The 26,142-nt window shown below is 41.4% G+C and overlaps 1 protein-coding gene across 2 annotated transcripts in view; it reads left to right on the forward strand.

Moving 5' to 3' along the window:
• The window catches only part of Clns1a (chloride nucleotide-sensitive channel 1A), a 23,729-nt gene extending 981 nt beyond the window's left edge, over positions 1-22,748 (forward strand). For both annotated transcript variants that reach the window (XM_055623303.1, XM_055623304.1), the window contains exons 2-7: positions 7,027-7,163; positions 13,415-13,516; positions 14,486-14,593; positions 16,059-16,232; positions 19,378-19,467; positions 22,039-22,748. In XM_055623303.1, the coding sequence (XP_055479278.1) occupies positions 7,027-7,163; positions 13,415-13,516; positions 14,486-14,593; positions 16,059-16,232; positions 19,378-19,445 (589 nt within the window). In that variant the 3' untranslated portion in view covers positions 19,446-19,467; positions 22,039-22,748. The remainder of the gene's footprint in view (positions 1-7,026; positions 7,164-13,414; positions 13,517-14,485; positions 14,594-16,058; positions 16,233-19,377; positions 19,468-22,038) is intronic.
• Positions 22,749-26,142: the final 3,394 nt, after the last annotated feature.

Here is a 26,142-nt window from a genome sequence, read left to right on the forward strand (position 1 = left end):
TTTAGTTTTGTGTTTGCTGAACCTCGGTTAGTTTTCAGTGGTGCCCCTGGCTCTGAATGATCTTGTGAGCTGGATGTTTTACCTGCATAGAATATGTAGTCCAGAGGAGATTGTGAAGGATTTAGGACGTTTGGTTAATGAGTTTGGATTTTGTAGGTGGGGAAAAGGAGCATCTTCGGGCCCACGCAGGGCGGGGTCATAACCAGCCGAACCCGACTCCTCGATAAGCTGGTCCTAGAAGGAATTCTTCATTCGACTGCCTGCAGTACTTTGTACTTTCACAATAAGATAGACATGTCACCAAAACACACACACCTCCCTGTCCACACACAAACACACACCCCCTACCTTCATGTCCTTCCGAGTCTCTGGTTTACCTTTTGCTATATTCCATTTGTCCCCCGCCCTTTTTTCCCCCCAGAGCTTGTGTTACAACACTCGTTCTGGCCAGAAAATCCAGGGTAGCCCCATTATTTCATCGTTAGTTGATTAGTAACCCTAATTATACTGAGAGCCCCTTCTGCCATTCACTAGCATGGCACTGGGAAACAAATTTGTTGGGGACCAAGATTATGCCTACTGCAGAGTCCAGGTGTAAGCGTGTAAGAAAGTCTTTGTTTAGGGAGCTCTTTTGATAGGGGGACACAGACTGGATGTTCAGACACTAACCAGATACAAATACTGTTTGGGATGAAGGGGTTGATGAGTTTGGCTGGTGTGTGTGCGGAGTGGTTGGGCTTAGGAGCTTGTGTCTTAAGAGTGGCATCAAAGGGAGATTTGTGAATCAGTAGAGTGGGTATTAACATCCTCATGGAAGTAGACTAGATAGCCCAGAAGAAAGGACTGAGGAGCTGGACCTTGGAGATACATTTGCATTAAGAGGTGGGTCTTTTGAGAAAAGACTTAAGAGAATCACCTGTCAGACATTAAACTGGAAAATGTCTGTTGGGTATTAGCAGTAAGTAAGTAATTTCAGCAACAATTTCTTCTACACGTGGAGTATGGAACACAGGTATATTTCTAACTTTGACAAAAGCCTTTTTATTTATCCATGTGTATTAGGGTTCTCTAAAGTAACAACTTATAGAATGAGTGAATATCTCTCCCTCTACCCCCCTCTCTCTCCATCTCTCTCTCAGCTACTCCACACGTACACCAACCAAACTCATCACCATCCTTCATCCCAAACTTGCTTTTCCTCACACTCATATTTCCTTCTGGTCAGTGTCTAAACACCCAAGCTTTGTCCGATGTCAAAATTGCTTAAATGAAGATTTATTTTTTAAAAGACAGTTTTATACCCTGGACTCAGTAGTAGGCATAACTCCCTCCCCCAATCTCTGTCTCTTTTTAAGGGAGAGAGAGAAGGGGAATTTATTAGAATGACTTCAGGCTGTGGTCCAGCCAATTCAGTAACGGCTGGCTGTCAATGGAAAGTCCAATAATCCAGAGGTACTCACTCCAAGAAGCTGTAAATCTCAGCTCATCTTCATTAGACTCTGGGATCCCACCTCAAGACCTAGATTAAAGGCACATGTCTTCCTGCCTCAAGATCCGGACTAAAAGTGAATCCTCTTACCTCAAATTAAGCAAGCAAAAAAATAAATAATAACAACAACAGTAAACCTCACTGGTGTACCTTCCATTTTTCGATTCCAGCAGTCGGAGGCAGAGGCAGGAGGATCTCTGTGAGTACCAGGTGAGCCAGGACTACACAGAGATCTTGTCTTAAGCAAAACCAAATAAACAAAACCCATTTTACATGGTTTGATGGCTTTTATTGGTTGTCAACTTGATTACATCTGGAATTAACTATAATCGAAAAATGTAGGGCACACCAGTGAGGTTTTCTGTTGTTGTGTGTGTGTGTTTTGTTTTGTTTTGCTTACTTAATTTGAGGTAGGAAGATTCACTTTATACTTTATAAAGATTGGTTAATTGAGAGCTGGAGACATGGCGTCAATGAGGACTCTGCAGAGGCCTCTGGGTCAATTCCCACGTGGTGACTCATAATGACCCCTAACTTCAGTTCCAGATCTGCCACCCTCTCTGACCTGTGTGGGCACCAGACACATATGGTACACATTCATGCAGACAAAACACGCATATGTGTCAATCTAAATTTTTTAAAAAGAATCATTAATAATTAGCATTTTGCCTTGTTTCTTAGGCCATTTGAGAGTTGCAGACATTTTTTAACCTCATGTAGATAACTTAGCATGTTCTTCAGAAGACCAAGAACAGCTACACAATTTCCATATTCAAGAAGTATATCTCATTTAATGATCTTAAAGATTTATGTATTTATTCATTTATTCTCTTATTTATTTGTGCTTATTTGTGTGTGAGTACCCTATCTGCATGTACACCTGCATGTCAGAAGAGGGCACCAGATCCCATTATAGATGACTGTGAGCCACCATGAGGTTGCTGGGAGTTGAACTCAGGACCTCTGGAAGAACAGACAGTGCCCTTAACTGCTGAGCCATCTCTTTAGCCCTAATGGCAGACTCTTAATGCTTTTTTAAGAGAACATTTTTGGAGATGTCCCAAAATTATAGGTTACATACATGTGAATTAAAATGTAATTAAATCAACATTACATTTCCAGCTTGTACCTCTCTAGGTACTCTTTCCTAACTTCCTTGGTCTGATCCGCTTTTGTAATTTTGTTTTGTTTTTTGAGACAGGGTTTCTCTGTGTAGCCTTGGCTCTCCTGGACTCACTTTGTAGAAGAGGCAGGCCTCGAACTCATAGAGATCCGCCTGCCTCTGTCTCCCCAAGTGCTGGGATCACAGGAGTGTGGCACCACCATGCCTGGCTGTATTTTTTTTTTTTTTTCTAACCTGACATTTCTCTAAGTCATAGGATTCCATAACTGGTAGTTCCCCCAAAATTATGACAGCTGGTGATTAACATCCAGGTCAGTAGCATTGTGTGTGTGCTGGCAAGTGCTCTAATTAGAAGAAGTAGGAGGATGTTTAGATGAAAAACAGCGTTCTTTGTGCCGGGACATGTATTTTACACAGGCATACATGGTATAAATGCTGTTTAGTAGTTCTTCATCTTAGGAAATGAAGGAGAACATGGAGAGCTCTGAAGCTGGAACAGGTTAAGAATATGTCCATGGACTTGGCTATATTGTATTCGAGCTTTTGGGGAAGCTTTTAGGATGGAAGCCAGAGAGGAATGGTATTGAATTTGGCTCTAAGGAAATAGCTTCTTGCATGTGTCTTTGGAGATACAGAATTCCTGGGCTCATTTTCAGAGTTTAGAGCTTGTTTTGTTTTCAGACTTACTTTGAGTGTTTTGTCTGTGTGTATCTATGTGTACCATGTATGCCTGGTTTCCACTGAGGCCAGAAGAAGGCATTGGATGCTCTGGGCTTAGAGTTGTGAGCTGCCACGTGGTACTGAGAATTGAACTATGGTCCTCTGCAAAGAGCAGCCAGGGCCCTTGAGCACTGTTCTCTCTCCATACCACAGAGCTTAGTTTTTATAAGAAGTTGAGTTCTTATCCAAATAAGAAAGATAAAAAAGGCATGATTCAAAATAAGGGTAAAATCTGTACTTAAATTAAAAATAAGTATTTTGCGCATAGAAATAATGCTTTTTTGCATCTCTTCCCCAAATTAATATTAAATCAATTAAGTCGGCTCAAATTCAAGTTCTCTTTTACCTTCATGTGCTATTTTTAACACTTCAGCAGAAATAAAAGACATTGATGGTACTTATTCCTAAGTATCAGAGTTCAACAAAACATTCGTTAACCTGCATTTACTGTTCTTGTGTTCTTGTCCTTGCATTTATGACTCATGTGGTTTTGGTTTTTATGACTGGGCATAGTTAATTATATATTTTGGTTTTGGAGTGCTTTTCTTCTAGAATATGTGAGGAGAGACTGAAAAATAATTAGAACTTAAAGTCTAGTAAGTATTGCTTCAAGTGCCAAACCCATTTCCCTGAACTTTTCAGAGCCTTTAGGAGCATTGTGCTGCGACAGCATGCTTTCATCCTTAGGAATGCTACAGAACAATTTCAGCCTTTAGTCCAAAGGCTGTAATTTGCTAGGCACTGATTCAATTTAGATGCCAACTTTTTCCACTGCTCAGTGGAGTTAATAAAGGTTTTATGGACCTGAATATTTGAGATTATTTTAGACTTGTAAATCGGGATGCTCCGTTCTAAATTGTTGTCATGTCAGGAGATTTTGGAGTTGAGAAAAGAAACATTGGTTGGGCTATTCTTGGTACCTGTGAGCACACAGTCACTCACATAAGAAATATATTCCTTTAGAATCAGTGGGGATGAATTAATTCCTCAAACTTTTATCACTTTGCTATTTAAAATTTATCACCTTAACCCTCTTTTTTTTTTTTTTTCAAAGAAGCCTAATGGTTAGAATTCTTTCCAATAACTGCATTTTTTTCCTTGCTTTTAATTTTTAAGTGTACCATTAAATAATCATAGTCTAGCCAGACAGCAGCAGCACAGTCGGAGCTCTGGGCTGGAAGCCAGCCACAGCTACACAGAACTGTGTCTCAGCCGCCATCATCATCATCACATGTTTACAGAGTTGTACACTTACCACCACAGTCTAACATCCCTATGCTTTTAGTAATGCTTTTGCTGAGGATTGTGTTACACACTTGAGTTATATCATTAGACATTGATTTCCTTGATTGTGAGTTCCTGAGGCATAAAATTTATTGTCCTCATAAACTGACCTTGAATGAAATTAGAATGCTTCTCTATCATTGTTCCTGCCTAAAGGAGTTTTGTTTAATTTGTTTTGTTCATTTTAGACAGGGCCTTACTACGTAACCCTGACCTGAAACTGCTCTGTAGACTAAGCTGGCTTTGAACTCATGGAGATCTGCCTGTCTCTGCCTTCCAGATGTTATGATTAAAAGATTATGTCAGCACCTGGGTTTTTTTGAGACCTGGACTCTCTGTAGACCATACTAGCCTGGGAGTCGTTATGTGAATTCCAGGTTAGCCTTGACTTTACAGCAGTTAATCAGCCTCTACAGAACTCGTATTATAGCTGTGAGCCATGGTAAGCTTGCCAAAGCTGTACAGAAGGTAGGAATAAGCTGGGCAGGGGTCACAGGCTTGCCAGCCCGGCCCTTGGAATGTGGAGGCCGGAAAAGTAAGAGTGTCAAATGCTGTGGTTGAGGCCAGGCGTGGTGGAGCATACCTTTAATCCCAGCACTGGAGGCAAAGGCAGGCTGATCTCAGTGAGAGAGAGAGAGAGAGAGAGAGAGAGAGAGAGAGAGAGAGGTTAAAGGGTTAAAGTTTGTTCATGGCCAGCCTGGACAGCTGAGGCTAGAATGGACCAAATATTGAAACTTTGTCTCAAAAACAAGAGGGAATGTGGAGGGGAAGGGGAGAGGAAAATGGAGAAGATTTGGGATGTGCATGTTCTGCAGAGATACACCCCATTCCCTTAACTTCAGAGTTTATTAGTGTATAGTAGTTGAGTAAAAAATAATGGCTTTTATGTGGCATTCCCCTTTAAAGTAGCATTATTTGTGGACATGACCTACACGGCATACAACTTACTTATTTCATCATAGAAGTTGATCTATTGTGATGGTTTATTATGCACTCTTATCCACACTCCATTTTAGAATATATTGCTGTCCATTCTTCTCCCCCCCAAAAAAAACAAAAACAAAAACAATAATGTTCATTAGAAGTCACTCCCTATTTTCTTTCAGCCCTAAAAATTTGCTTTTGTGGCTTCTTTGGGATCTTGCCCCCTGCCCACGTCTTTTCATTGAGTTTTCTGAAAGATTGTACAGTTCATGGTAGGGGAATACCACCAGTAAAAAATTAGGTATTATCTGTTAAAATTCAATATATTGACTTTGGTAATGTGTTTCCTTTGTTATACCAATAAAATATTTGCATCTGTGCACTTTAAGGGAGAGTAGTTTTGTGGCTTTTTCTTTTTCTTTTTTTTTTTTTTTTTTTTTTTTGTTTGTTTTCTTTTATTTGCATGGTGTTTTCCCTGAATGTATGTCTGTGTGTCACATGTGCCCCTGGTGCCTAAGAAGGCCAGAAGAGGGTGTTAGATCTCTTGCAACTGGGACTACAGATCATTGTGATCTGCTCGTGTGCTTGGAGTCTAACTTGGATCTTCTGGAGGTGCTCTTAACCACTGGGCCAGGTCTCCAGCCTCTGTGGGTTTTTCTTAAAGCTGGTAATAAATGGGACTTTTACCTTGTCTCCTAAGGTAATTATTTTTTAATTTTGATTGTGATCACAGCTGCTTTGTATATACATCATTTAATGTATGATGACTGGAAAGGTTGATTACCAGTTATCTGTTGCATGCTTACCTACTGAGAACTGTGCTAACATTTTTTGAAGAATGGCAAATAAAGGGATAGAGGTAGCAAAGTTTAAACATGATTCATTAGCATACATTGGTGGCAATGTGTGTTATCCATTACAAGTGCAGTTCAGAACAGAAGAGGTCCTTGTAGAGAGGAGATCTCATGGAGTTATTCGAAACTTGCCTAGGTGAAAAGATCTGCACAGCAGAGAGGGTAGCTAAATACAGTCTAAACAAAAATGAGCACAAAAGACAGACACAAAAAAGTGGCTGAGAGCCGTGAAGAGCATGTGCTTCTTCAGAGAACCAGAGGTGGATTACCAGTAGCCACATTAGAGGGTTTATAGCCTCCTGTGTCTCCAGCTTCAGGGGCCCTGATGCTCTCCTCTGGCCTCCGCCAGTACCCATGTCTGCGTGCACATAGAGGGAAAATAAACACAGATAACCTGGAGAAGGTTGCCTCTGAAATCTGTTTGAATTTATAGCTAGAGAAAAAGAAACCATAGAAGAGAGAATTCAGTTCTTGTTATTAAATTTTCTTATTTTAGGACTATTTCTAATATTGTCAATAAACTTAAATTTCTTTCTCTGCATAAAAGTATTCAAGTTGAACCTTTATGAATTTTGAGATATTATTTTAGGATTTAAATTTTTAAAATAATCTGCCTAAAACATGTTTTTCAGCCGCCTGTCTTGGTTAGATGGTTCTGGATCAGGATTCTCACTGGAATACCCCACCATTAGTTTACATGCGGTTTCCAGGGACCCAAATGCTTATCCTCAAGAGCATTTGTATGTTATGGTGAATGCCAAATTTGGAGGTATGTATAGTCTAACCTAACCTAGTGCTTCCTCTGATAGCAAAGTTCATTTTTAAAGGCTTTGTTTGTTTGTTTGTTTGTTTGTTTGTTTGAGATGAGGGGTTGCTCAGGTTGGGCCTGAACTCCTGGGCTTGAGTAACTATCTTTATCCTCCCAGATACTGACACTTTGGGCGTGCGCCACCGTACTATCTAAACAGCAGTCTTTGATAATAATCACTGTAAAATTTAAGCCATTGACCCACATTGTATATTAAGCAAAATTAATTGTGTAAAATAATTTGGTCACTTGAATTTCTTCTAATGGCTATTAGTTTTGTAGGTGTCTACCTCTTATGTATTTGCGCTTAGAAGTCTTCTTTTAATATGGATATATTTCTACTTTTTTGTTTTAACTGCTGTTCCTTCTCCTTCTAAAGGCATTTCAGAGATGTGAATCAGTATATTCTGTCTTTCCAGAAATTTAAGATAGAATTGTTTCTATTTATTTAAAGATGTGTATTTGGGCAATTGTTCTTACCTGCGTTTATACTGAGACCAGAAGTCAGAAAAGGGAGTAAGATCCCCTAGAACTGGAGTTACATGTGCATGTTTTTCTGTGTGAATATATGCTGTGTGTGGATACCTGCAGAGGACAGAAGAGGCCATTAGATTCCATGGAGCTGGAGTTACTTCAGAACTGAACTCTAGAATGGTGTTTTAACTTCTAGAGCAATATTTTAACTGCTTTTCTATTGCTATGCCAAAACGCATGACCAGCAATAAAGACAAGTGTTTGATTGGACTTAAAGTTCCAGGTGGTTAGAGTCTATGATGGTGGATCAAAGGCCATGGCATCAGGAACAGCTGAGAGTGCACATCTCAGACCATAATGAGAGGCAGAGAGGCACACTGGGAATGGCAAGGGTTTTTTGAAACCCCAAAGCCCATCCCCAGTGACACACCTCCTCCAATAGGGCCATGCCTCCTAATCCTTCCCAAACAGTTCCTCCAACTGAGGAACAAGTATTCAAACATAAGAGCTTATGGGGGCCTTTCTTGTTCAAATGACCACAAGCAGCAAACACTCCTAACTGCTGAGTTGTCTTTCTAGGCTCAGAATTGTTTTTACTTTGTTACAGTAGTGGTTCTCAAAAGATGGGTGGGGAGAATTTAATGTGTTTCCACTTGTTCCTTTATGTGCCGCCATTGGCCAGTGTAATTTTCACTGGAGGAAAGAGGGTGCTTCTGGCATCTAATAGATGCCAAATTTCCCACAGTAAAAATGAGGCAGTACAGACGTCAGTAGTGTCGTAATTCAGAAGCCCTGAATTACAAGGTTCCCAAGTTTTACTGTTCATAAAAATATCAGGAAGTTGTTAATTTTAAGATAATGAGTAACTTTTCTCTGAAATCTTGTATAACAGACAATCCTATTTAGTTTGTTCCTTACACCTTCAAGTTTGGTTTTTCTTATGGTTCCAGATATAATCACCTGTGTTTAGTTGTGAACAGTAGTTACTAATTTTAGAACTCTGGCAAGCCATATCTTAAGTGATATTGACTGATACAGCTATCCAAAAAATATTCTCACTATAAGTTTTCAAATTCTTGCTCTTGGAAAGTATTCAAAGATAGATAAAAATATAATGAAATTTGGAAAGGGATAAGTAAATGTGAAAAGTTCTACAGAGCTTGGAGTGTAGCATGAATTCCTAATGAGGTATTAAGCACAAAGTTCACCCCCCTGACAGAAAGAAGAAAGGGTTTTTTTGTTTTGTTTTTTTGGTTTTGGGCTCACAGTTTCAAAGATACTTCCATCCTCGTGGTGGAGAACACATGGCAGGCGTGTGAGGCAGCAGCTGGCCACTTGGCAGAGGACCAGGAAGCAGGGTCCAGAGTAGTACCAGAAGCAGGGAGGGTAGAACCTTCAAAGGTCTGCCCCTAGTGCTACCCACTGGTCAGTGTGTTCAAAATTTGTGAGTGTAGGGACATTTGAGACTCCAACCATAACACTAAGTAAATGCACGTAATGTTGCTATGACAAAGACCCTAGATAGTCAGTTTAATTGAGGGTTTGTTTTGGCTTGTGAATCACAGAATAAAGCCCATTTTCATTTGGCCCTGTTTCTTTGGGCCTGTGTTGGTACAGAGTACGTACCATGGCAAGAACACACGGTTGAGGAGACTTTAAGGCAGTAAGTAGAAGACTGTTCACATTACGATAGCCAGGAAACAACCTAGAGGCCCTGGAGTCCCCATTGTCCCTTTGAGGATAAGCCTGGATCCACATGTTTTCACCTCCTAAATATTCTATCTCTCATTAGCGCCACAGGCTGCTGACTAAACTTTTAATATGTGGGCCATTGAGTGACACTCAAGATGCCAGCCATAGCTTTAAACAAGAAAATTAGGTGCTGTTTGAAATTTAAAACGTTAAAAGTACTCTTGTCAATCAATTCCAAATGCTGCTGTGTTGGAGCTAAGGGTGTGGCTCAGTGGTATAATACGTGTTTAGCATATATGAAGCCCTAAGTTCAAGCTTCACCCAAACCAAAATAAATGCTACCGAATAGTGCCCCTAAAAAGTGTCCAGCATTGACACTGAGCAGAGGTACTGGTCTAGCAAAAGTCTAGTAGATAGGGGGTCAGTAATACCAGATAGAAGGATCAAGCACCCCCAGCAAGTGACTGTGCCTTACTTGCCAGGCAAGTCACTTTCTCATGACTCTCCATTTCATTAAAAACAGAATCCCTGGAGGATTATGTTAGTCTCACTTTCCACATGGCCTCATCGTCTAAAGATTCTACTAACTCCCCAGAGCACCACAGGCTGCTGAGTAAACCTGTAATGTGTAGTAAACCCCTAATCTGTCCTAAGCCTGAATGCTGCTGGTTTTGTTTATGCGGAGGCTTAAGCCTGGGGTCTCACATATACTAGATAAAGACTAACCCAGCAGTACCAACAGTTTCCTACATTTCTTTCTATTTGTAGCCTTAAGGTAGGTTCCTGAGACTGTAGGAATTGTGAATTGTGATTGTTTCCAGGGTGTGGGTGGCTTAGTGGGTTCAGTTCTTACTGTATAAGCATGGAGACCTGGGTTTGGATTCTCAGCACCCTCATAGAAACTGCACCTTTTACCCCAGCACTGCAGGAACAGAGATAGGCAGGCCCAGGGATCTGCTGACCAGCCAGTCTCACCAACGCTGAGCCCTGGGTTCAGTGAGAGACCCTGTCCAAAGAAACAAAAACCAAAAAAAAACCTGGGGTTCAACTTAGGGCCTTATTATACATGTATACAAGCAGGCATACCAGACATACCTGCAAATGCATATATTTGCCCCCTTCCCACAAAGACAGACAGACAGACAGGCAGAGGCTGTCTGATTTCTGAGAGGACCTAGGTGCTGGACTCCATCCTGTGCACTTGAATTGGTGTTATTCAAGCATGTGTTGCTGTAGTTCTTAAACACACACTTCATTATAGAACTATAAGTGTGGTGCGGCACCACACTGTCTTTAAAAAGCATTGACAGACCTTGGATCTTGTGACTCACTCAGTGATGTCGAATTTTCCAATGTTTATTATTCTGCTTGATAAGTCAAGGTAAGTGTATTAAACAATGTGCCGTTGGAAACAGCACAGAAAGTATACTGCTAATCTGTGTTACTTGAAGGTATTCTCAATGGCCACTTCCAGTTTCCTTTCGCTTGTCTATTTTCATACTATTCTACACTGAACTCAAATAGATACTGTAGTGGGTGCCCTCTGTTTACTTTGTCAACCTTACTGGATGGTGGAAACCCAAAGATATTAGTAAAGCACATTTCTGAGTATCTGTGAAGGTGTCTCCAGAGACAGTTAACTCAGGGAGTTAAAGGGAGTAAGCCCCAAACGTGGGTTGCAGCATCAGTAGTCTGGTGCGATGTAGAACAAAGGGGCTGAGGAAGGAGGAAGCCCACTAGTGTAGGCATTCTCGCTCGTCCTCTCATCTTTTCCTCCTCCCTCTCTTCCTTTGCCCTCTCCTCCTTCCTCCAGTCTGCTTCCTGGCTGCCATGAAGGAAGCAGCTCTGCTTCATCTTACCCCTCCACTATGATTCAGTTTCCCAACAGTGGAGTCAGCAGCCTGACAGTGGGACCCAACAGCAGTTCTTCCTCCTTTCTGTTGACTGCTCAGGGTGCTCAGGTGTCACAGTGTCGGAGAACTGACAACCCCCCTGCAAGTAGATCTACTGCATTAGCAACTGTTGTCCACTTTTTCTTGATCTGTGTGGAAGATTGAAGTTTTGTTTTAATGCTGACTTTTCTCTTCTTTGCCAGAGCTAAGGATTGAACCCAGGGCTTTGAACATGCTTGGCAGGCGCTCTACCACTGTGTTGCATCCTCAGCCCTTGTGTGTGTGGTGTGCATGTGTGTGTGCATGCGTGTGTGTGACTTTGAGATGGTCTTGCTAAATTGCCTCTGTGGGCATCTAACTTTGAATCCCCCTCTGTCACTCTCCTGAGTAGCTGGGACTCTGAGCGTGTTATACCACATCTAGCTCAATGTGTCTTTATATTTATGTGTGCAGTATGTGTATGTGCATGTACACGTGGAAGCCAGACTAACTTTGTTTAGTTGGTTCTTTCTACCTTTAGGTGGGCTCTGGGATCAAACCCAGTATTGTTGGGCTGATGCAGCATGAGCTTCTACCTGCTGAGCCATCTCACCAGCCCTTAACTTGAATTTTTAAGATTGCTAATTTCAGCAAACATGTATGCTGTTTTGTGAGGTCAGTTTACATATTTTATCGACCTATTCTTTTCATTACGAAATGGTTCAAACATTGAAAAAGTCTAAAGTATTTTTTTCTATTTAGTATTCAGTGTAAATTGCATCACTTTCCCCAGATACTATAAATGTTTTAGGAAAACTAACTGAATTCTGTTGGAAACTGCCGTTGTCGTCGAGGAAGGACAGGCTCTCTCTCTGTCCTGGCACTTACTATATAGACCATGCTGATCTTTGTGTGACACAAAGATCTACCTGCCTCAGCTCCCTTTTTGCTGGAATTCAAGGTGTGTCCACTCTGCCCAGTTTGAAAGCTGTTTTGTGTGGATCCCCACTTCATCCTGTACTCCCTTACTCAAGTTTAACAGTGTTGTAAAAGTCGTGTGTGCCCTTTCTATAAATGCTTTGTTTTGTTTCATTACTATTATCTTATTGTATGAGTGTTTCACCTGCACCACGTGTGTGCCTGGTGCCTGTCAAGGTCAGGAAGAAGGAGGTGGAGCTCTTGGCACTAGAGTTAGAGACTTCTATATAGAGCTGCCAAATGAGTGTCAGGATCCAACCTGGGTTTGCTGCAAGAATAGCAAGTGCTCTAACCACTGAGCCATTCTCTAGCCCTCCTATATATGCTTTTAACTTTCATTGAAAATGTATATGCCTCCAACCAATGTAATGCTTTTATGTTTAAAATCTTAATGTAAATGGTGTTATGTATTCTGAAAATTGCTTTTTCATCTAGTTCTTTAAAATTTGTCTTTGTTGATACATATATCACTGTTTGTTCTTTGTTTCCAGTACAGGGCTTGAACCCAGGACCTCCTATAAAAAACCACTAAGCTATTGTTTTCAGCCCTATTTGTCTTTGAACTTTTGGGTTTTTGTTTGTTTGTTTTGTTTTTTTGAGACAGAATTTCTATATATGGCCTTGGGTATCCTGGACTCGCTTTGCAGACCAGGCTAGCCTAGAACTCACAGAGGTCTGCTTCTGCCTCCCCAAGTGCTGGGATCACAGGTATGCACCACCATGCCCAGCTTGAACACTTTTGTTTTCTCTAAAAAGGATCATTTATCTGCTGGTCATGAACTTGGGATAGACTCACCTCTGTTAATGCTGCACTCTCAGGACGTTTCCAGTGCTGTGCTGCTGAGCACCCGCCCAACTCTGGCAAAACATCAGTAAAAGTGATTTCCCAGCCTTTTGTTAAGAATGTTTATATACATTTCTGCTTCTCCTTCTCAGGTTCAATTATTTCAGGTACACACTACCAGGATTTAGCTTCAGTGTCTTTAAAATCCCAAATAACTATTTAAAAAGTTTTATTTCTTGAGACTGGAAAGATGGACCAGAGTTAGGTTTCCAAGGACCCGTGTTAAGTGTCTGATGTCCTCTTCTGGCTCCTGCAATACACATAAGCTTATGCAGGCACATGTAAGTAAAGCCTTAAAAAAAAAAAAAAAAAAAGTTTAAGGTCTAAAAAGGTTATTTTTATTCCTTTTATAGAGGAATCAAAAGAATCTCCCTCTGATGAAGATGAGGAAGACAGTGATGATGATGCTGAACCCATTACTGAATTTAGATTTGTGCCCAGTGATAAGTCAGCATGTAAGTGTTCTCTGTTTGACCTTTTTCTCTTTATGTTCCCGTCTCCCATGATGTTCACGCACCTTTCACTTTCATTATGGTCACCTCCATTGCCTTGTCTTTGTTTTAGACGTTAAAGTCATTAAGGAGCAGGCACTTACTAGTGTCACAACAGCATGGTCCTCGGGGTATTTTGTGCAAGGAGGATTCTGGCTAGTTTGATCAGTGTTGCTGACTGAATCTCACCTGTGGGAAGCACTTCTACTTACAAAGTTGGAAGTGCTGAGACTCTGGAAAGTGACCCGTCATGTGACAGAGGCTTATCCTAATCAGCAGTGTGACCACCAACTCTGACCGACCTTCCTTCCTTCCTTTCTTCCTTCCTTCCTTCCTTCCTTCCTTCCTTCCTTCCTTCCTTCCTTCCTTCCTTCCTTTTCCTTCCTTCCTTTTCCTTCCTTCCTTCCTTCCTTCCTTCCTTCCTTCCTTCCTTCCTTCCTTCCTTCCTTCCCTCCCTCCCTCCCTCCCTCCCTCCCTCCCTCCCTCCCTCCCTTCTTCCCTTCCTCCCTCCTTTCCTTCCTTCCTTTCTTTTAAAAACAGGGTTTCTCTCTATAGTCCTGGCTATCTTGCGACTTATATAGACCAGGCTGGCCTGTAACTCAGAAATCCATGTGTTTTTGCCTCTTGAGTGCTGGGATCAAAGGCATGAGCCACAACACCTGGCTTGACCTTTTTTTTTTTTTTTTCCTTAAATCAAACCATCCATGAAGAGCTCTCTTAATGACTTACTTTGTGACTTATTCACTGTCTCTGGCACTTTTAGAGTAGGCTGTGCACTTCTCATAATGAATTTCTATTTGAATTTTGCAGATTTTATAAATATTAGGTTAGTAAATCTTTTGTCTGCTTTTAAAATTTTTGTGGTGTTGGTTGTAGTTATTCTAAAACTGGTTCACTGGAAAAAAGTGTTAGTTAAAATTTAACGTTTTTTAGTGGAGGCGATGTTCACTGCAATGTGTGAGTGCCAGGCCTTGCATCCGGATCCTGAGGATGAAGACTCAGATGACTATGATGGAGAAGAGTATGATGTGGAAGCACATGGTTAGTGACTTGGGTTTTAGTATTGGTTTTAGTGTTTCCTTTTACCCATGTAGTTGTACTAAGGGCACAAGATTTTAGTTTCTCTATTTCCATAAAGTAACCAATGTACGATGGATAAAGGGGATGATACATTGGCATACTTTGTGTATGGGCCCTTTCAGCAGACAAATGGGAAAAACGAATTAATTTCTCAAGCTCAAACAACAATAAGATTATTGGGGGTGGGGAGTGGTTAATAGAAACAAATGGGAAAGAAAAGGATAACTGGGAAGTTGGTAGTCAGGTGCATACTACTTTAGGCTGAGGAGGCTGCCTGTTCTCTACCCATTGAGAAGCCTGTTGATGTGTATCTCTTTAAAATTGTTCTTTTAATTTGTTTATTTTATGTGTATGAGTGTTGTGCTTGGATTTATATATGTGCACCGCACGTGTGCCTAGTTCCCTCAGAGGCCAGAAAAGGATGTTGGAATCCCTGGAACTAGAATTACAGTTGTGAACTGCCAGCAGGGTGCTCGGAACCAAACTCCAGTCCCCTGCAAGAATAGCAAATGCTTGTAAGCCACCGAGTCATCTCTCTAGAGTCCTGTTGATATTTCACTTTATTCAACACATTTCTTGAAACAGCTTACAGCCAGTGTAATTTTCTTTTCCCCAGAACCATCCTTCATTTCCCCTTGCCTTCCCAGACCAGGATGCATTCAGTTGCCTGATAGGCTATAGCCTGAGGCATAGGCTGTTCGTTTTTTTGCATTTCCCCTCTGGTTTTAAGCATACCAATCTGGGTATCTAAAGCCCTTTCCTACATATGAACCCAGTTCCTGGTCTGGGAATACCCATTTCTGATATTCTCACACAGATAAATATATACTCATCTCTTACAGATTTTTAAAGTGGTTTTGTGTTTTGTCCTTTTTATATTTTTTATATTTTTGTGGTTTCGTTTGGTTTCGTTTGGGACAGGGTTTCTCTGTAACTCTGGCTGTCCTGGAACTCTCTCTGTAGATTAGGCTGGCCTCAAACCCAGAGATTCACATTCCTCTGCCTCCCAAGTTCTAGGATTAAAGGAGTGTGCCAACACTGCCTGGCTTGATTTTCTATTGTTGTTTGTTTGTTTGTTTTAACACAAGTTAATCTATTCAGTATCAAATTAATGTGTTCATTTGTAAAATTTCCACCTTGGAATAATAAAGGATTCATTAATTTTAGAAACACCCTCTTTTTGTTTTTACACAAATCCATTCTCTGGGAACTAGTATTTACTGGCTTTTTATCTTTTAAATGTTTCTCATAGCAAAGATAGGGACATTTTTTTTCTTTTCTTTTTGGCACTCTTAAATAATGGCCTTATTGATAAATACTGGAAGACTACCTGGAAGCCTATACTTTTCATCAAATGCATCATTTATTATCCATCTTCTTTTTTCCAACTGTTGTATAATAGTTTAAAAGCTTTTTGTTTGTTTAGAACAAGGACAAGGGGACATCCCTACATTTTATACCTATGAAGAAGGACTATCCCATTTAACAGCAGAAGGGCAAGCCACTTTGGAGAGATTAGAAGGAATGCTTTCTCAGTCTGTGAGCAGCCAATATAACATGGCAGGAGTCCGAACAGAAGATTCAGTAAGAGATTATGAAGGTGAGTGCTCTTTCTCTTCAGAGTGAGCAAATGGTTAGAAGGGAAATCTTAAAGAAACGTTTTCTCTTAGAAACTAAAAGACAATGAAATTTCACAATTTACTTCAAGGAAGTAGGAAGCACATGTAGAATTACTAGAATGGGAATGTTTTTGTTGCTGTTGTTTTGTCTCCGGTTCACCCATACCTCCCTAACTGTGTCAACTATACAAATGGTATAGGACCAACAAGATGCCCAGCGCATAAAAGTACTTGGTGGGAGGAGAGAATTGACTGTATCTATTTAGCAACATAATAGTCGGTTCATTGCTAGAGCCTATGACTTACCCATCCACAAATTCTTGTTCCAGTTAATGGTAGGAGGCATTAGTTTCATCTTGTGGAACAGGTGTGAAATCCAGTCAGAAAGAGTGGTTACTCCTTTAACATTCATGCCATTATTGCACCAGTGGCCTTTCTTGCCAGGCCAGTAATTACTGTCGCTTTCAGGGTTTACAGCTGAGCAAGACTGTCAGTTACTTTTCTCTTTTGTTAAGATGGATAACACAGTCCAGAATTATGAAAGTGAACCAGAGAAATGAAGTTGATTTTTTTCATGTTGTCACTCAGGGATTGGTATCTTCAGCAATAGGCTCTTTTCTCGTTAATTATTTATTTAATTGCAGGAGAGGGAGGAGGAGGTTGTGCACGTGGGCTGGAGGTGCATGTGTGACTCTCAGAGGACAACTTGAGAGTTAGTGTTTGCTTTCCACACCGTTGAGGCAGGGTCTCTTCCTGCTTCTGTTCTGCATACCCTGGGCTGGCTGGCCTTTAGGCTTGGGGTGATTCTCCCATCTGTGCCTCTTATGTCCATCTCACTATAGGAGTGCTAGGATTACCACATTCAGCCCTGCATGGCCAGAGCCAGCTCGGGGTGTCATGCTTGCACAGCCAGCGCTTTTGCCTGCTTGATTCGTTCCTCAAGCCTCCATTATACAGTTGTAGCTCTGAAAGGATGCATTGTTTGCCTAATGTCAGCAGTGCTCTACTCTCTAACCTCAAGCTGATTATGTGCCACACCTGGATTTAGTGCATGTTTATATATACTTACTCATTTTGTTGTTTGGGGTTTGGTTTTATTGACAGGCTTTCTCTCTGTAGGCTTGGCTATCCTGGAACTCTGTGGACCAGGCTTGCCTTGAACTCAGAGATCCACCTGCCTCTGCCTTGCTAGTACTGGGACTAAAGGTGTGTGCCATCACCACCCAGCATATTTACTCATTTAATTCTTCTAAGAACTCCGTTGGATAAGTTTATGATCTCTACTTTACACACTAGACAACTGAAACACAGAAAGATTGCATTACTTAAGGTCAAACAGCTGATAAGTGACAGAGGATTAAATAAACCATCATACAACAAAAATAATGTGCCTACCACTGTCATAAGCACTTCTTGGATTTTATGTGTTTAGTATATATTAATATTTTATGTTCTAGCAGCATCTTAACACTTGGGGGGAGGGTTATTTCTTTGGTTTGGTTTTGGTTTGGTTCTGGTTTTCAAGACAGGGTTTCTCTGTGTAGCCTTGGCTGCCCTGGCCTTGATTTGTAGACCAAGCTGGCCTCGGAACTCACAGAGATCCCCCCTGCCTCTGCCTCCCCGAGTGCTGGGAATAAAGATGTACACCACTGCACCAAGCTAACACTCATTTTTTTAATAACTACAGGATATTCTTGAAGTGGCTTTAGTTTTTTGTTTTTGTTTTTCTCTATTGGTGCACTTTCACTTCTCTGATAATGATATGATCGGTATCACATGCATACAGCATATTGACCTGGGATTCTTGGAGTTCTGGGATATTGGTGAGGGCAAAAATTGTGTCTTACTATCTTACTATATTGCCCGTGCTAGTCTCAGAATAGTAAGCTCAAGTGATTGTCCCATCCCAGCATGTAATATCCACATGTCTGGGCGATGGATACCGGGGGTCTTTAGGTAGAAGTTTGTGGCAGGTGAAGAGTTGAGGAGTGAGAAAGTAACTGTAAATGTTTCCTTCTAGAGCACGGGTTTTTTTTGTTTGTTTGTTTTGTTTTTCTGTCCTCCTCCCACACTTCCACACTTTTTTTTTTTTTTTTTAAGTGTGTGTGCTCCACTTTTATGGTTGGTGCTCTTAGAAGCCATAAAAGGCTATCAGGCCCCCTGAACTGAAATTATGGACAGTTCTGATCTGCCATGTGGGTACTAGGAATTGAACCTGGGTCCTCTGAAAAAGCAGCTAGTGTTCTTAATTTCTGAACCATCTCTTCAGCCTTCATCCTATACCTTTTTAGTGAGATGATGATAATGGAGAGATAAAATTCTGCTGCTGTTTTTTCTTTTTTTCCCATGTTGTATCTAGTATTTGTCTAACAGTAAATACTTCACACAGTTCTGCGAAGAATGAACAGTTGATATATTTGAAAATTCCTAACAGCCAGACATGGCGACACATATTTATAATCGTAGCACTTGAGAGCTGAGCCTGAACTACACTGGGAATTTGAGCCGGCCTGGGCTACATAGCAAAACATTCCAAAAACATTTTTAAAGAAAACAAAGGAGGGGAAGACACAAATTGACTCCCACCTAGGAGTAGTAGGATTTGTATTCTTGTGTTTATATTTGTGTGTTGATGTTGTGAATTTACAAAGTAAATATTAAGTGTATGGCCGGTTTTAACATTACTTAAATCCACAGCTAGCATTTTTCTTTCAGTCTCTTTTTAGAATAGAAGGAGTGGAATTGAAGGTATGAGGTAGCCTGGCATCAGGTGTGAGATAGCCTGGCATGGTGGTACATCCCTCAATCCTAGCACATGGGGGGTAGAGGTCAGGGACTGAGGACAGCCTGGACTACATTAAACCCTGTTTCAAAAACAAGACAGAATGCCCAAATCTTAAAATCCATTTTTTATTTATTTTTATTTTCTTTTTTAAGATTGGGTCTCACATGTAGCTTGGAACTTCCTGCACAGATAGCCTGGCCTCAAACTCAGAGGCCTGACTGCCTCCCAGGTGCTAGGACTAAAAGGCAGGCACCACCATGCCCAGAGTTACGCGGTAGTTCTTGCCAGCAGAGGGCACTGTCATCTTTGTCTAATCTACTTAACAATCCTTTTTTGTTCAGATGGCATGGAGGTAGATACCACACCAACGGTTGCTGGACAGTTTGAGGATGCAGATGTTGATCACTGAAGACGGTTTATGCTGCTATACAGTGAGTAGCTTATTCTTTTTTTGTCACAACCTGAAAATTCTGTGAAATGATTGATTTTTTTTTTAATTCAGAATTCAAGAGAATTCTTAAAGATAAGTTTGAAGAAATGTTGCCCATCTGTGGTTATAATAAATTACATAGTTTTTCCCTAGGAAATCAAAGTTTGTAGATGTTGTATTACTGGGTTTAACATCTGCCAGGCATTCCATGGGAAGGGAGACATGGACAACACAGAATAAGTAAATGTATGAGATTAGCAATTGATGGTAGGCATTTGTTCAGAAGCAGACCTCCCTGTCGGCTCATACAGGAAGGACAGCTTGAGCATGTCTTGGTCTGCTCTTGAGTCACCTTCTCTCAGCTGTGTTAGTTGGGCCCTGTTTATGGTTTGCTCCACCGTATGGCTTTTCTGCTCAGTAAAGTAATTCCAGACTGAGCTTAAGACATTCTAATCTTGTCTTCCTGTCCCTCCTGTATACCTTAATGGTTAGGGATGATTTGACCAGACCATTTGTAGTCACCCAACAGCCACTACTATATCCTTGAGTTTTTTCCTGTCTGCCCTTCAGGCCGACATACTGGTTCCCTGCTCGTTTTGTCTCCTGGCACATTCTGGTGAGCTTTGCCTTAAGTTTGTCCCTGAGTGTTTGTTGGTGTGTGAACCCTGAGAAATGTACTACCCTTCCCCAGTGTGAGTAGTTAGGCTGCACTTTGTTAGGCAATTGAAGGTCCAGGACTAGCAGCTGCGGAGCCCTCTTCTACAGTCTGCAAAAAAAAAATTTTCTTGTGAAACTGTTGTCATTCCTTCCCTGGAATAATGTCCATCCTTCTTTCCTTTCTTCAGAACACTTGCTGTCTCCCAGCCGTTGACCAGGTGCTCTCCAGGTGCTTTTATTTTATTAAAGCGCATAGTGTAGCAAGACAGAAAGGCACATAGTTTGACTTGACTCTGACCATCTAGGTATGTTGTGAGGACCCTCCCTGTTCCCTGTTGGGGTAAATACTTCAGGGGCTGTGATTGTGACTCAGGGTTCCAGCACTTGCCTAGCGTGCTCCAACCCTCCATTTGGTCAGTTCTCAGCACTGAAGGGGGAACAAACAAACAAACAAACCTCTCTTTGTTTCTTGTTTTCTTCCGGTACAGATTTCATTCTGAACTTAAGTGATCATTGTCTTTTTATTTACTTGGAAATTGGAACTTTTCACTTGTTCTAGTCTGTATTGAAAACAAGCCTTTAAAAACTATCAGTGTTGGGGCTGCAGAGATGGCTCATGGGTTAGGAGCACTGGGTACTCTTACACAGGACCCTAGTTCAGTTCCCAACACCCACACGGCAGCTTACAAACATCTGTAACTCCAAATCCAGGAGGATCCGACACCCTCTTCTGGCTTTCACAGGCAAAATACCCCATACACATAACATAATTTTTTTTGTTTTAATTTCAGTGTTTCTAAATTATTGCAGTTGTAAAACTAACTATGAATGATAACAATTGGGTCTAATACAGCTATCCAAAAAGTAAAATCCTGTGAGTCTGTGGTTTATCTCTCTTCCCATAAATAGTTTTTTCCTTGCACCTTTGCTTCTTTGATGTAGTCTGTAGTGAGCAGTGTTTCTGCCAACATAAGTGGCTGATTTCACTGGTGCTCGGTAGTTTTCAGTGCTCACAGTTGCAGAGGTCACTAATGTCATCTTTCTATTCATGGAGAACCACCTGCTCCCAGTACAATCACCTTTGCCACTTCTCATCTTATTCTTGACAGGGTTTCTCTGTGTAGCCCTGGCAGTCTTGGACTTGCTTGGTAGACCGGGCTGGCCTTGAAACTCACAGAGATCCCCTGCCTCTGCTTCCCCAAGTGCTGGGGTTATAGTCGTGTAATACCGCACCCAGCTTCTTTTCTTATTCTTGATCGCTGCTTTTGGGGGGAGGGGCTGTGTCTGTCAGCCTGCTGTTGAGGTATTATTCTGTTCACAGCTGTCATGAGAAAGTCACTTGGCACATCACTAATGGTTACACAGTGGGATGCTATTGCAATCCTTTGCAAAGATTCTTGGACTCTTTATAATGGTGAAATGACCATAAAATTGCTACAGATTCTCTAAGGAGCTGCTGATTTGTTTTCTGCCCCTTTTATTCTTTCTGCTTAGTAGCAAAGGAAAACTGTATTAATAAATTTTATTCATGTTCATCTAAGTAGTTGACCTGATTTCCAACCAATGTAATTTTTGATCATTTAAATTGTATGTGCTTTTAAAGCTGGAGCAAGGACTAGCATGTTCATATGACCATTACTAATTTCAAAATAATGGACCTTTGTGTGCATGAGATGGGTACACAAGAGGACATGTGGATCGTGTTATCATAGCTCACCATGCACATGTGCACACACTACCTGTGCACCTCTGCAGGTGGCATAGACATACTTACCTCCTCTGCTATACGGGATAATAGTAGCTACCTGGCAGGGTTATTATAAGGACTGAAATACAACAGTAAGTCTGGAACCCTACAAAGCTTCACTGAATAGTGGCCATTAGTGGTAACAACTTTAAACCTTTTGTCTTTCAGATTCTGCTTATAACTGTAGGCAAGAACTTGGTGCCTCTTCCACTCCAGAGTGTGGCTGGTGAAAGGCTTTTTCCTTATCCAAATCTCATCTCTCAAGATAAACTATAATGAGACAGCAAGCTGTCACCAGCAGGGGAGACTGACCTTTATTAACAAAGGTGAATTAACTGAGCGGGTATTTGTAGTTTCTTATTTACCCCAAACTTCCTTCGTCTAGGTATCTTCTGAGTGGCCTCTACTTCCTGCCTTTGCAGTGTGCACGTCTGTCAGCTGGAAGGCCTGTGTGCTGAAATGTACAGCGCTTACACCATGTATAGACTGGTTGAGAAAGGTGCTGAAGCTCATATGTCTCTCTGGGACTTAGAAGAACTCTCTTACCCTTGAGACAAAAAAATAAAGGCTTCAGAGGGAGCAGACTCTAGCATTTTCCACAGAGGCATGGGTCCTTTACTTGGGGCTTTACAGTCCTTTACAGGGCTGACTCTGGGTCACCCCTGGGGAAAATCTCAGCCATACCTCACCATGACGTAATACTTCTGTGCTAGCTTCGGTTCCTCCTCATTTCCCGTCTGCTCTGTTACACTCTCCTAGGTTAGGTCCACCTCTTACATTAGCTTTCTGTCACAGAATAAATAATCTGTAACGAAATCTGCAGAGTACTTAATGATGTTTTGTCTTTGTACTAGTTAAATAAATCTAGGTTTTCTATATCACTGTGGTTTTGTTCTTGACTAAAACCATTAATAGAAAAAAATTAAGATTTTTAATTTTATCTGTATGGGTGTCTTGCGACTTGCCTGTGTGTATGTTTGTACGTCATATGCAGGCCTGGTGCCCATGGAGGTCTGAAGAGGGTGTTGGACCACTGGGACTGGAGGGACAGATGATTTTGAACTGCCACGAGAACGCTGGGACCTGAGTTCTTCGGCATCTCTGTTGGGCAGCTCACAGCTGCGGTAATGCAGAGCCAGGAGAATTGACAGTCTCGTCTGGTTTCTGTGGGCACTCAGATACACATGCACAGACATAGACCCAAACACAAATAAACAATAAACAAAAGTTTAAAGTAATGCCTGGACGAGGATGTACATTGGTTGGTAGAGAGCTGGTCCAGCTTCATGAAGCCCAAGCTGTAGTCCTTACCACTTGATAAGCTTGGCCTGGTTGTATATACCTATAAATCCTAGCACTCAGAGGGTAGAGGCAAGAGGATCAGAAACTCAAGGTCATCCTAAGCTAAGTATCACATAAATACATAAACAAAACATTAATACTAGGGGCCTATAGAGAGGTCTCAGGAGTTACGAGCTTTTGCAGAGGGCCCAAGTTTATTTCCCAGCCCATACAAACAGCTCACAATCAACCTATAACCAAAGCTCCACATGATTAACAGCTCTGGCCTCCATAGGCATCTGCATTCGTGTGTGTGTGTGTGTGTGTGTGTGTGTGTGTGTGTGTGTGTGTGTGTGTGTGTGTGTGGTGTAAACCAGATGTTAACATTGGGGTCTTCTCAGTGCTGCTATGTAGTGTCCAAAGGCACCTGAGTTTTCATAGGACTGATAGCTCTGGACTTAAGCCTGTTTTGTTTTGTTTTGTTTTGTTTTGTTTGAGACACTGTGTATCTCTGACTAACATAGAACTCACAGAGATCCACCTGCCCCACCCCCACCTCCTCCTCCGCTCCCAAGTCTTGGGGTTAAAGGTGTGTACCTAGACTTTGTGTACCGTTATATGGCGTTTGAAAGAAGGTTATGAGTTGTGGCCTGATTAGCAGCTGGATCCTGCTGATACCCCTCAGCCGTGTTCTTTGCAATAGTTTTTCACTAATTTTCTCAGACTGCAAAACCAAGCCAAAATATTTTCCTTTTTGTATCTTTTTAAACAGGGTTTTCCAAAGTTCTGAATTTGTTAGACTAAGCCAGGTGAGAGGAAATTAAAATTTTCTGAGGCCTCTTTAGCTGACACCACCGTGCATTCTTGCCATATATGGTGTGTGTCAGTAACTGTTCCAGGAGGTAGCAATGCTGTTTTCATCACCCACTTCATAGAGGAGGTGCTGAGTTCTAGAGAGGACTCCCTTAAGCTTACGTGGATTTTGAACTGTGGTTTTAAGCCTATTTTCCAAAACACAATACAGCCTTAATACCTTCCAACAACTGGTACTAACTACAGACTCCTTTTCTACAAGTTTCTCTGCCATCAAGCGAAATGCCACTCGTAATTTTATCCTAGGCATGTACTCATTCAGTAGGGGCCAAGACTTTCTCATGGGTTGATAGTAGAGATTTCATTGAGTATCTTTATAGAGGAGCAGGTTTCAGGAAATGCCTTCTGTGGGATATGCTATGGTTGGCCTGCTGCTGTAGGTGATGCAGTCAACAAGGCAGGGACCAGGTATCACAGACTTAACTGTCATCTGTAATGCTAGACAATTACATCCATAGCCTTGAGAGGAAAAGGGCAAGGCAAATTACTTTAACACAAAACTTAGCCTGCCTCAGGAGCAGAGGCAGGTAGATCTCTGTGAGTTCAAGGCCGATCTATACCACATAGTGAGTTCCAGGCCAGCCTGGGTTACTTAGTGAGACCCTGTTTCAAAAAAGAAAAGTAAAGTAACTTGTAATTATCAGCAAACCAACATTTACTGAGTCTATTTTAGCTTTTTTTTTTTCTTTTTTGAGCTTATTTTTAGTATTATTGGAATTGTTTGCTTGTATGATGTCAGATTAGATATTCTTCCCTTCCAAGTTTGACTCAATGAAATATCCCAAAAAAGTAGGGTTAGCAGGTTTGTTTTCAGTTCTATCATTAAAAGACAAACAAACAAATAAACAGGGGCTGGAGAGATGAGTGGTTAAGAGCACCGTCTGCTCTTTCAAAGGACCCGGGTTTAATTTCCAGCACCCACATGGCAGCTTACAACTGTCTGTAATGCCAATTCCAAGGGATCTGACGCCTTCACACTAATGCACATTAAATAAAAAGTTTTAAACAAACATCCTGGGCCTCTAATGGCACTGCATACACTTGTACACAAATGTAAATACAGGCAAAGCCCATACACATAATCTAGTGTCTAGTTGGAAGGTTCCATAATTCCAAATGAGAAGTCAGACTAGGCACGTGGGTGTAATCCCAGCACTTGGAAGGTAGAGAGGCAAGAGGATCAGGAGTTTGAGGCTAGCTTGACAGTGTGCTCTGACCATGCCTTTTAAAAAAGCAGTGGGATAAGGGAGCTAAATACAGATACATACAAGGTACCCGGTACTGCTTGGAATTTTTAAGGTTGTTTTAGAGATTATTAATCATTAGTATACATAAAGTGCCTTGTCACAGCAGTGTCTAGACAGTAGCTCAATAGCTGTTCGTTATTGGCAAGGTTAGTGCTGACTTCATTTATCTGTTTCTTTATTTTGAGGCAGGGTCTTATGAAGCCCAGATTGGGCTTGAATTTGCCATGTAGTTGAGGATGACTGTGAACTTTACATCTTCCTGCCTCCACCTCGTAACGCTTGCATCACCGACATGTGCCACCACACCAGCCTAATGTGGTTCTAGGGATCAAACTCGGGGCCCTTTGCATGGTAGCAGACCCTGCCAGCTGAGCTGCATCTGAGCCCTGATACTGACTTCCAAAAAGAGGCTGTAACTATAACCCACTTCTGAGATTAGAGTACATCTAAGAAACTTGAAATAAAAACCCCACTAAGCAGTTGAATATCATGGAGTCTGCTTTTTCTGTCGGCCCTGCAGGCCTTCAGCGCAGGTTGCTGCTTGTACAGATCTGACACACTGGAGGGTCTAGTATACAAGAGGAGGAGAGGGGAGTGCTTGTCTTGGTCATAATAACAGGAGCAGTGAGATGCTTACAGCATTATGACGAGAAGCAAAGCCTTTCAAAGAGTGTCAGTACACTGTAGTGCAGAGAGTTAAGCTGCTCAACATGGAGACAGTACAGCAATTTTCATAAAGCGCTAACAAAATTTTAGTGGTAAATCCCTACAAATGTAGCCAGCTTAAGCAGTAAAGAGGCCATTAGAGAGACGAGGATGTAGCTCAGTGGTGCAGTACTTGCCTAGCATGCAAAAAGCCTGGGTTCACCCT

The sequence above is a fragment of the Psammomys obesus genome, unplaced genomic scaffold (genome assembly GCF_907164565.1).
Source record: "Psammomys obesus unplaced genomic scaffold, mPsaObe1.curated_primary_1811, whole genome shotgun sequence".
Taxonomy (NCBI): domain Eukaryota; kingdom Metazoa; phylum Chordata; class Mammalia; order Rodentia; family Muridae; genus Psammomys; species Psammomys obesus.